This window comes from Chaetodon auriga, chromosome 1 (genome assembly GCF_051107435.1).
Source record: "Chaetodon auriga isolate fChaAug3 chromosome 1, fChaAug3.hap1, whole genome shotgun sequence".
In the NCBI taxonomy this organism is placed as follows: domain Eukaryota; kingdom Metazoa; phylum Chordata; class Actinopteri; order Chaetodontiformes; family Chaetodontidae; genus Chaetodon; species Chaetodon auriga.
In genome coordinates, this window is record NC_135074.1 from 21,190,790 (window position 1) to 21,202,832 (window position 12,043).

General features: G+C 43.6%; 1 protein-coding gene across 2 annotated transcripts in view; it reads right to left on the bottom strand.

Annotated features, from left to right (window-relative positions):
- Nucleotides 1-12,043, bottom strand: part of igdcc3 (immunoglobulin superfamily, DCC subclass, member 3) — a 54,538-nt gene that overhangs the window by 21,120 nt on the left and 21,375 nt on the right. For both annotated transcript variants that reach the window (XM_076729496.1, XM_076729488.1), the window contains exons 3-4: nt 351-495; nt 101-231 (exon numbers count right to left, since the gene is read on the bottom strand). In XM_076729496.1, coding sequence (XP_076585611.1) covers nt 101-231; nt 351-495 — 276 coding nt within the window. The remainder of the gene's footprint in view (nt 1-100; nt 232-350; nt 496-12,043) is intronic.

Below are 12,043 nucleotides of genomic sequence, written 5' to 3' on the forward strand. Positions count from 1 at the left end.
ATATTAATGTTCAAAATTCCATGTATAGAGCCTTTCACCTACGATGACAGGTATGTATCCTTGCTGCTATGTAGATGTGAGATCCATTAAATATAACAACCTGAAACAGTGAGGAGTGCCTCAGCGCTGTGCTTGACTCCAGCACTGTTATGGGCCACACAGCAGAACTTTCCACTGTCCTCTTCACGCACTCCTGTAATCTGCAGAACTCCTGTGGGCAGGAGAGTGTATCTACGAGAGAGAGAAAAAAGATTTAAGACAAAAGGAAACTAATGTGAACAAGAGAACAGGTAAATGACCTAAAGCACTGCCGTCTCTCAGTGTTAGGCCCTGATGTGGTTTGGTCCAACCTCTCGTCCTTGGTGTCCACTGGACGGCTGTCTTTTTCCCAGCTGATGACAGGCTCTGGCAGACCGTGGATCTGGCACTGGAATCTAGCCACACCAGATTCCTCAGCATGCACCGACTCTGGTTGGACATGGAAGTCTGCCATGGCTGTAGAGGGAGGGAAAGGGGGATGTCAGTTTAGAAGATCTGAACAGAGCAACAAACCCTGCTGCTTACAATACATACATATTTATAGACCAAGCAAAACCTGGAGAATTCCATCTGACAAGTTTAGGTTGTCCTTTCTAGTCCCATCTAATCATTATTACATGTCTGCAAGGTTAAAGTAAAATAGCTTCACAACAGCACGGTGTGTCATGCGCATGCATTGAGTAACAGATATAGTTAAAACTATAAGGAACGATGATTCACAGGGTGTGAATACTGACTCACTGGCAGAAGAAAGACTAAGATCAACATAGAACTGTTGTATTTTGGACACAAGCATAGTCTGGTAACAGTGACCAAATGAAATGCACCATTACCTTGAGTAAAATTAAGGATTTCTCTGGAAATGTTCAGGATTATATAAGTGCACAAATCAACAAAACATATAACATACATCTAGTTGTTTTCAGACATATGTTACATATCATATGTTTCAGTCATGCTTTCAATAACCGGTACACGCTGAAGGACAGCTCATTTGTCACCATCACAAAAGAGACAACTATTTCTGCATTCCTCAAAGAAATTGTGCAAAAATATACATTGAAGAGTTAATAGGCAACAGAAGAGTGTATTTCTAACAAATAACACAATATCTCTCTCTCTATATGGTCTTCTTTCAGTGTGAATTTGCCTCACGCAGTGCAACACATCTCCTTTGTACACAGTTGATCAGGTTGTTGATTGTGGCCTGTGGAATGTTGGTCCACTCCTTTTCAATGGCTGTGCCAAGTTGCTGGATATTGGCGGGAACTGGAACACGCTGTCGTATACGTCGATCCAGAGCATCCCAAACATGCTCAATGGGTGACATGTCCGGTGAGTATGCTGGCCATGCAAGAACTGGGATGTTTTCAGCTTCTAGGAATTGTGTACAGATCCTTGCAACATGGGGCTCTGCATTATAATGCTGCAACATGAGGTGATGGTCGTGGATGAATGGCACAACAATGGGCCTCAGGATCTGGTCACGGTATCTCTGTGCATTCAAAATGCCATCAATAAAATGCACCTGTGTTCATTGTCCATAACATACGCCTGCCCATACCATGACCCCATCGCCACCATGGGCCACTCGATCCACAACGTTGACATGAGCAAACCGCTCACCCACACAACGCCACACACGCTGCCTGCCATCTGCCCTGAACAGTTAAAACTGGGATTCATCCGTGAAGAAAACACCTCTCCAACGTGCCAAACGCCATCGAACGTGAGCATTTGCCCGGTCAAGTCGGTTACGACGACGAACTGCAGTCAGTTCGAGACCCCGATGAGGACGACAAGCATGCAGGTGAGCTTCCCTGAGATGGTTTCTGACAGTTTGAGCAGAAATTCTTCGGTTATGCAAACTGATTGTTACAGCAGCTGTCCGGGTGGCTGGTCTCAGATGATCTTGGAGGTGAACATGCTGGACGTGGAGGTCCTGGGCTGGTGTGGTTACACGTGGTCTGCGGTTGTGAGGCCGGTTGGATGTACTGCCAAATTGTCTGAAACGCCTTTGGAGACGGCTTATGGTAGAGAAATGAACATTCAATTCACGGGCAACAGCTCTGGTGGACATTCCTGCAGTCAGCATGCCAATGGCACGCTCCCTCAAAACTTGCGACATCTGTGGCATTGTGCTGTGTGATTAAACTGAACATTTTAGAGTGCTGTCTAATCAGCATCTTGGTATGCCACACCTGTGAGGTGGGATGGATTATCTCGGCAAAGGGGAAGTGCTCAGTAACACAGATTTAGACAGATTTGAGAGAGAATGGTCTTTTGTGCATATAGAAAATGTTTTAGATCTTTGAGTTCGGCTCATGAAAAATGGGAGCAAAACAAAAACAAGTGTTGTGTTTATATTTTTGTTCAGTGTATATTTAATACCATGTATGCCCCAAATCCTACACGCATTTCTTAGAAAACTTTCTAAAAGCCTTCTCTATGAATGGCATCATGAAGAAACTCACAAGTAATAGGATCATATCTGCACACTGATGCCTAAGAGAAGACATGACACATATAAAGCTGCATCTCAGCCACAGTTATTCATCTGCTGAAGGTGGTCTTTGCAAACATCGGTGCGGTGCAGACATATGAATTTCCTGCCTTCCTGTTAACATTTGATGTGTAGGTTGGGCACAATTTTTAAAATGCATCTAACGCAAATGACACGGACACACACACACGCACATTGCAACAACCAGTATCATTATCCCAACAGAGAGGCTCATTCAGCTGCACTTCATGTATCTGCTCCCAGCAGAACAAAAGAGGCATCCAAGGTGGAGCCAGCGACAAACTCAATTAGAGAGAGGCCCTCTTCTCGCACAGTTCTCCCACCTTCTTCAACACAAGTGTACTCATTTAAATGTTAACCATAATTAACTTGGACGAAGGAGGACTTATCTGAACACTGTTAGCATAACAAGAGGGACAGCCCCCTTATTATTTCATAACCTCCTGCTCTCCCCAACCTGTGGCCTGCATTAATTCATTACTTACAGGGCGAGCAAGTAGTAAGCAGCACTACTCAGAGGGCTTTATTTATGCCTGAGGCATGATTGGCTGTTGTCTGTTTGTCCTTCCTATTATTTCTTTTGTTCCTCCTGTTTGTTTCCCTTTTTTATTTTGCACTGTGGATAGTGGCTTCAATTTGTCACTTACTTATATACTGTTTGTGACTTGTATCCTTTCTACTGATGTGTTGTACATGTTTCATTCTGTTGCAAAGGGTTGACGTAGAGACATAGTATAATGTAAAATGTCCATGTTTAAAGAAAGCCACACACGTTAATGGATAAGAGTCGGAGAGAGTAACAGAGAGAGAGAGAGAGAGAGAGAGAGAGAGAGAGAGAAGAAAGGTACTTGATATAAAGTGGTAGTACTTTAGACCAGCATGGCAGCATCTGTGGTCTAACGCTGTGATTATTCCATTTCAGAGCTTAATGAGAAGTGTGGCATTCTCCAACACGACTTGACCTTAGATCTCTGAATGGATGTATGGAGCCCTGATGAAAATTTAAACATGCTAATTTAGTATTCTCCCAGTAGTGACATTTAACTCTTCCAAAGCTGAGATCTCTGTGAGAAAGAGATAACATGTTCACTTTCCATTATTTTGTCTTAAGATAAAAGAAGAAGAAGAAGATCTAGCTGTTTCCCCGCCTGACAGATTTCTCAGGCTCACACTTTTTATTTTTCCTCTTTACTGTAAGCCTGCACTTAAACAGCTGTACATCTTACTGGGGTAATTCAGCATAAGGGTCTATCTCACGGGCCCAACTGCAATTTTTCCACCTGGGACTCACAATCTTCTGGCCATAAAACGTTTTGGGGCAACCTCACGGTGGAGCATGGATGGCTTAAAAGTCACAGAGAACATCAGTAACATTTCATCACCAGGCCATTATTACAGCGCACATTCAGTTAACTATTTCCTCTTATGACAGAACATCAAGCTCTAAAACATTCATTTCGTTTTACTTAAGTTGTAAAACAGTGAAAATCACTGCAAATAGAAGTGTCAAATCACTGTATATTTCAAATGACAGAATATTCGCTCATAAGACCATTTCATGGTTTTTCACTTCTTTTCAAGACTGTTGACAAAAGCAATCAGCGAAGCTTTCTGTCCTGGCCTGCTGTAATACGGAGCCTGTGGCAGAGAATGGCAGAGCGGTGAATTAAAGCCCTGCAGGCACCGTCACTGCTGATGCAGAAAGGTCAGTAGTAGTGAAACAGCTAGGAATCCTTCAGAAAGCAATACACGGAAAACAAGGAACTTAGAGCGACTGATGTGATCAAAGAATAGGATTACAGACTCAAATTAAGATATAAACATGCATGCACACTGTTTGTACTGTCCGTGTGCACTGGGAACACTGGGGACACGGAGAAAGAAACAAAATTGCACTTGAATGCTGAAGAACAAAGGAGTTAAAAAGATGGACCAGTGCCTGCAGAAGCTTTCTTGTGCATCTTTGCCAAGTAGTCATGGTGTCCGCTGATCTGGCTGTTGTGTTTGTCCACCGACATTAAACCCCCTAACGGGCCCCACCCTTGGCCCTCATGCATAAAACATGGGTTCTCTCAGAGGCCCACACCCCTGCGACTATCGACACACTCGTACAATCAGACACCATCAGAAAAATCACAATAGGGTTACATACGCAGATAAAGACATACAGAGGCAGAGAACCTTGTTAACCATCTGTGCTGGATGTAAAGGAAAACAGCCGTTTGTAATCTGCATTGTGCTTGTGCCTTTTGTTGTCGTAGAGGTTGCAGAGTCAATCTAAAGCGATGGAGCTCAGCTACAGCGCACACATACAGTATAAACAAATGCAAAGAGCTGCTTCATCAGAAACCCACAACTTTATCGATCCCCCTCTGCACTGAAGGAAAAGACAGACACACATGAGGCACTGAGGTGCTCTCTCTCATCCCAACACCATTCCCCTAACAGACATGTTCCTCAATTGTTTCTTCACCCTTCCTCTGCAAAGTGTTGACAGACACTCACACATGATTAAAGACTGTCCACCACCAGCATGACGCTGCTGGCCTAAATGGAGCAGGTCTAATTACTGCAATAAGGGAGAGAATGGTTGGGGTGCATACTAAAAAGAAATCCATACACAAGTGCACAGGGAGGAGGTTGCTCCTCGAACATATGTTTGACGGTTCCTCGGTGACAACCACAAAAGAAGAATGAGTGAGGGAGTAATATGAGGCAAGGTCACAGACAGGAAATGTGAAGCGTGGTGATTTAGACGGTTAGCTGAGCTGTAAATCAGGTCTTGTCAAAACTCTGGTAAAACGCTGTTTGTTCCACAATTTACAACTAAATAGCTCCAAAAAGAGTCCGAACCTGGTAGAAATCAACATGGAAAACTGCTTCAAAAGTCGAAACTTCACATGCTGGTCCCGACATACAAAAGACGAAATATGAGTCCAAGTGCAGACGTGCTACTGCTGATTATTGGGTTCGATGGCCAATAACAAGCTAAAAAGGGCAGTCGATGCTAACGAATTTCCCCACCCTTCACTTCCACACGACTGGTCACGTACAACAGAAATTTAAGATAGTGGATTTTCTGCTGTTTCCATATGACTGACTCACATCTATCTAATGAAGAAATGTAGATTAAATGGTGATTATTTGAATGACCCCTGGCTGAATCATTTTTTTTCCTAATGGCTCTGAAGTAATGATCCATTGCTTTATTGCTCAGTTAAACACACACACACACACACACACACACACACACACACAAATACACAACAGAGACTAATTAACAAGGTGATTAAAAGTCCAAACTGTGCTGTTTTCTGTGACAACTCCTACTGCAGTGACCAAATCAGCCATTTCCATGATGAGACGTGTTTTTTACGGACCTGTGGTCACGTGGATGTTTTTTTTTCCTGTGCTGGGGATGATTCATTGATATGACAGAGGTAATGATGCCGGGGACAGACATCCTACAGCACCACTCAGACCTGCAGCTATGGCGTAAAGCTTCAGTGAACCCCCATGTTATAATGTCATCGCCCTGCCTCACATCTCCCCTCGCCTCCAGCGCCCCCCCCCCGCCGCCCCCTCCATCGTACATTTCAACCGCTTCCTCGGCTCTTCATTGCGCCCCTTGCCCCACCCCCATGGGTCCTCTCAAGCCTGTGACATCATTAAGCACATGTTGTTCAAGCAGTGGTGATGACTGCCGTACCCGCCCCACCCCCACCCCGGTAAACCAGTAAAATAGAGATGAGGCACATAAATAATGGAGATGGTGTACGGTGCTATTCCAGCGTGGAGAGCCCACACTTCAACAGCCTTTAAATAGGCATCCCTGAAATAGCGGGCGCTGTGCTGGGACCCTAGAGATGGCATTTTAATGCAGATGTGATATTTTATTGGCTCCCTGCCCCACCGGGCTCCCCTCCACCCCCACCCTGCACCCAAGCCCGGGCACTCCTGTGATCAATCTGCTGGTTTGTGGTGCATGATGCTTATCACCTATGAAAGGAAGGACTGCACGTGCGTAGGCTCTACCCTGTCTTCCTGTAACACACACCCATTCTCCTCTTTTACTGCTTTAGCACATCAGCACCTCGCTGTGTCAGTACCTGCATGTGCAAAAGCATCAGTTGAGCTGCACGTCTGCCACTGAGATGGCAGATGTGCAGATACACACGTGTACAGTAAAGCTCAGGAACCAGATCTGTTGGTTATTTATATCAAAAGCTCTCCAGTTAATATATAAGTAATATGGCTTATACAGCAGGACCGTACAAGCATGCTTTCTTGTATTTTATCTTGCAGTTCAGCACTTCATTTTACTCCTTGTTTACTTTATGATGAGAAATATATCTCACATGTCAGACCATTTATTTTTTTGTTATATCTGGCATATGATCAGTATTTCTTCTTCACCAACAGGCACATGTGGTGGTCCAACACAAACTTTGCCTAAATGATTTAGGCATGGATTGGCAATTTGAATTCACTTAAGAGAGGAATTACTCTTTAGTCTTTTCTTTTTTGAAGCTTCTCTTAAAGCGAAAGCGAAACGAAATACGCCATACAACACAATTAAGAGTCTACAGCGATGCTAGTGACATGAAGTACAACTGAGATTGATGGGGATGTCATTAGTTTTGCAGGTATTCAGTGAAAAAAGTAGGTCATTTTGATGATGGTGCTAAATGAAATGTCATCAAAGTTAGTACAAATTATCCTGTTGGTATCACACAACAGTTGCTGAAATACTGTATTTCAGTCTGGACCAAAGCGATGGACCCACTGACCAACACTGCCGCCCCCAGAACCACACTGCTGACGTGGCAAAAAACTACCTGCACGATCACTGATGCAATTTCAAAAATACCAACACTGACCGGTGTGACCTTGTTCAAAACGTACAGAGAGGTTGCTCAGAATCTGACAGCGTGGCCTGAGTCACAGACAGCATGAGTCACAGCCATAAAATTGCAAGCAAACACTAAGGCATGAGCTTCTTCTGTTGCAACAAATGGCATACCAGAGCACAGCTAAATGTCAAGCACAGGACACATATATTCTGTCCCCTTCAATTACAGACCTAATTTTTCTTTTCCAGGATTTCGCTACCTTTGTTGATTCTCCACTATTTGATTTCCTATACTCTCAGCTCAACATGACAGATTTTCTTACATGAGTGAATTCCCCCTCTCACATTACAAAATACTTTTGACTGGGATTGAATTGCCTTTTCTACTTGTGCTGCTAGTTTGTTTGCATTAGGCTTTCCAGTGGTGTGATTGTCCTTAGCCTGTTGTATTGATCAATACTGTGGCGCTCGTGTGCACTAAGTTAAATTTAGTAAGATTGATGGCTGCTATTAAGGCTCCCTGTAGACGGTGGAAATGCTTAACATTTTTGCTTTGTTTAACCGAGGAAGTTAATGAAACACAATCAGGACAAGCGAGTCAGCTGCAACCCGCTAATTTTGCTACTGGCTCCAGTTTCTTGGTGCTGGTTAGTCATCTATGATAACAGACTTTATCGCTTTGGGTTTTAAAATGTTGGTTGGATAGAACACAATTTAGGGAATTGGGATGAGCACTTTTTTTTCTTTTTTTTTTAACATTTTAGTACTTTATGAAACAAAGAATTAATGAAGAAATCAAGATAATAACCAACAAGATTAAGCAATAATGAAAGTAATCACAAACTGCAGCCCTGCTCTGGATTGTGCAATTTCACCATAATATGGTAAAGCAATTTAGTTTTTTATTTCTTGCTTCCATCTGGTCAGCATTAATTACATATAGCAGTGTTACGCTGTATAATGATGCTACTGCAAACCCTTTGGTGGCTCAATAACATTATGTGGTTGTCTATATTTGTTAGAGTCGCAGCAAACATTATTATACAGCCTGCCAAGACGGCGAATGCTGAACAAACACTAAAACAGCATAATTCGACAGTGTAAATGATTTTAGAGTAAGTACAAAGTTGCTCTGCATCAGCTATTAGTAGCCAAGTAATTAAGGTAAGAAGATAAAAGCTTTTTTGTTGCACAAAGAGAATATGAGGGGAAAGGCACATTGCTCACTGTCTAGTTGTTTTTCCCCCCGTCCCCCTAACCTCTCCACCCCAGGGACAAAGCCTGGGCCTCCCCCGGTGCCCTGCTCTGTGCCTATGCCTCCATCACACCCCTTACTCACCACCTCAAGCCCCCTTCACCACACACCACACCCCATCGTCCCTCTGCTCCTCCCACTCCTGCCCTGCCCCAGTAGCCCCACGTCCCCCACACTAAGCCTCCTACACTCACTTCAGCATGCAGACCCTAATTAAAGAGAGACCCATTAAAGCACAACAGATGCTGAAAATTAAGGGATTATTTAAATGATTCCCAGTCACGGCTTGGGTAAGATTAGAGACAAGCGAGGGAGACAAGAGAGAGTGAGCAGACCGGGGGAGGACAACAGAGAAAGGCGGGTTAAAATAACAGGCGAACCACTGCCATGAGAGGTAGCATTTGATTTGAAACGAACTGCCAAGTGTTTCTGCTTGTTGGTGTCAAACTTGCTGACATTGTTTCCTTTTCCATTTTTTAAATAAAAAAAGGTGTTTAATAAGTGTTTGTGCATGCAGGGACTCACCAGCAACAAAGAAGGGATTTGATGTGCGGGAACAAAAAGGGTGGGCTTTTTGTATCATTTAAGGACTAACTGGGTGTAAAACTGAATACTCATTAAACACATTCAATCATTCCCTCATTATGCAGCCCTGATTGGCCTGTGGGAGACGAGGACAGAGGACAGGTGTGAGTTGTTTGGAGAGTTGTGTTTTTATCTTCACACGCATGCTATCTGTCACCTGAATGTAACCTATTAGGTTTAAGGAAACAATGCCTCTCTGACAACAACATGCTGCTTAATAGGTTTCCATTTGAGTTCCCTGGTTGTGCACTGGGGACACAATTCTGCCTTTGCTCTGATTTTAAAAAAGAAATGAAAAGCAGAGAGGCAAAGAGGATTTGAGGACACAGACAGCTCAGTGAATGAGCATACTCTCCCATTACTGCAGCCTGGAATCCTCGACTTGAAAGAATTTGATCTCCTCTTAACTTGCCCCCTCCTTCGTTTGTCCCTCTGCCAAATTACCACCTTATTAAGGACACTGCATGTGGGATAGCTCCAGAGCGCTGAAGTCCCATCAACTTTTCAAGCCTTCGTCCACCAGCCTCAGCCAGGTTATTATTATTATTTCTGAAAAGCTGGATAGTGATACTGGAGTCCTGTTGTACTTGTTGAATGCTAACAAAATAATCACTCTTTCCTCTTGGGTAGCAGAGCAAAGTGCTTTCCCTGTCCTAGAAGTACTGTTCTTTTTACCGTCCAGGACAGGGGTGGATGTCCATTTAACTAAGAATTTGTACAAAGTTGTACAAACCTTTTCTGGAAAACACAACAAGAACTGAAAGCTGGAAGACGAGATGCTAACCTATAAGGTGGGGTCACAGAGCAATAAGTTTTCTTAAGGGTCTGCGCTCAAAATCATCTGGTTAGAGAAGAAGAAACTCACCTGCTTTAATTGCACACCCACACACTTTTTCTACATTCACTCATGCAATTCTTAGCACGACAGCGTCACCACGACAGGACACTCCTCCTGAAATCATTCTCCAAGCGTTTATTTCAGCGGGTGATGCGCCTTAACGATGATTCTGTCTCTCTTCTTCTTCACACCTGATTGTCGTTGCGAGGACACTATGCCTTCACAGTGCCATTCTCGACTTGCCCAGAGGCCACATATCTAATTAATATCCCCAATACTTCAGCATGAAACTGTCTGCTTTAGAATTCAAATGAGATTCCTCTCCCATCACCCTTCCAGTATATATGAGCTCATATCCACATGAATTATGTCCTGTCTTTTATCCAGCTCGTTCACTGTACACTCCGCACAAAAGCGAAACCCTACATCTGCTTTAACCCTGTCTTCTTCTGTTGTTTCTTGGTGTTGGAGGGTTTGGAAAATTTTTAAACGTTAAAGAGACATCTGGGCTAAAATAACATTTATATTCAAATGGAAATGCCAGTAAATTCTTCTTTGGCTCGTCTCCGCCTCTTGTTTTGTGAAGCCAGAAATAAGCGAGGCCCGCAGACAGCAGTGGCTCTGAATAACAACCTGGACAGACATTTGGCATCACCATTCTCCCCAGTCCAGCACTCATTACTTCCCCCTCATTAGAGGACAACTGTTGGCTAGGGAGGCCACTCTGAGGAGGCCAGGATGAATCTCTCCCAAAAAGTGTTTTCTTTGTACTGCTGTTCCTTGATCATATATTGCTGCTGGAGAGATTTTAAGTCTAGAGACATTTCTGACATGAGTATACCCCCGTGTGTGTGTGTGTGTGTGTGTGTTTCCTTTCTGAAAGTGTAACATGCAGCGTTAACTATGCATCTGACAGTGATTTTGGGGGGGGGGGGGGCTGGTCTGAACCTGGAGTAGATGGATGACCCCACATCTGGCACTCCCACGGGACATCTGAAAGACGCAGGGCGGGACCGGCCCATGCGCTCCACTGCATCTCAGAAAACTGGGCTCCCCAAATGGCTGAAATGGCTTTGTAAATCTCACCCTGTCTTCACTCCACACACACACACACACACACACACACACACACACACACACACACACACACACAGATACACACACACACACACAAGAGAAGCCTCTGATAGTGGTAAGGAGTGGGGGGGGGTGCACTGTGCCTCAGCTGCGTGGTTCCCATTCCCATTGGGCATTTATCTGTGTCTCAGTGTCCCCTTTGGTTTCCAAATCCTCACATCAGTTTCCAAAAATGCAGTCCTGTCAAAAAGCAAATCCATCAACAGAGTGACAAGCGAGAGGCTGAAATCTCCAGTTTTCCATGTGATAGAAATCTCCAGTATGTTCCACAATGGCCTAATGTTTGTTTTTATTTTTTTAAATCATTCATGCTACAGGTTAACTGATTTACTTTGAGTTTTCTCAACACAACTCAAAGATAAATCATTAATCAACTAGAACCATTCCAGCAAACACATGCCGTCCTCAACCACCACCGATGTTTGTATGTTTTTCCGATATCCTCTGTTGAGATTGACCCACAAATTTCTTTCCGCGTATTATGTAGCTGATACTGCGTGATAAGACCTGAGGCTGCATATCATAACCGTGTTTACTATAACCACCCAACAAGATGCAATGACAGTTTTACAAGCAAACAGCAGAATGACAGCACCCGTGTCATCATCATGTACAGACTTTCATCTTTGTCCCATCTATCTCAGCTCAGCTGCCCAATTCCTGCAAGCCTCACAATAACTTGACCTACAATATCTGGACACACTGTTTGACAGAGAGAAAAAAGACATTTGTTAATAGTATATGCAGTAATATAAATCGTGTATTCACAATACAGACACTGTGGAGATCTGAACAGATATCCTATGGTAGTGT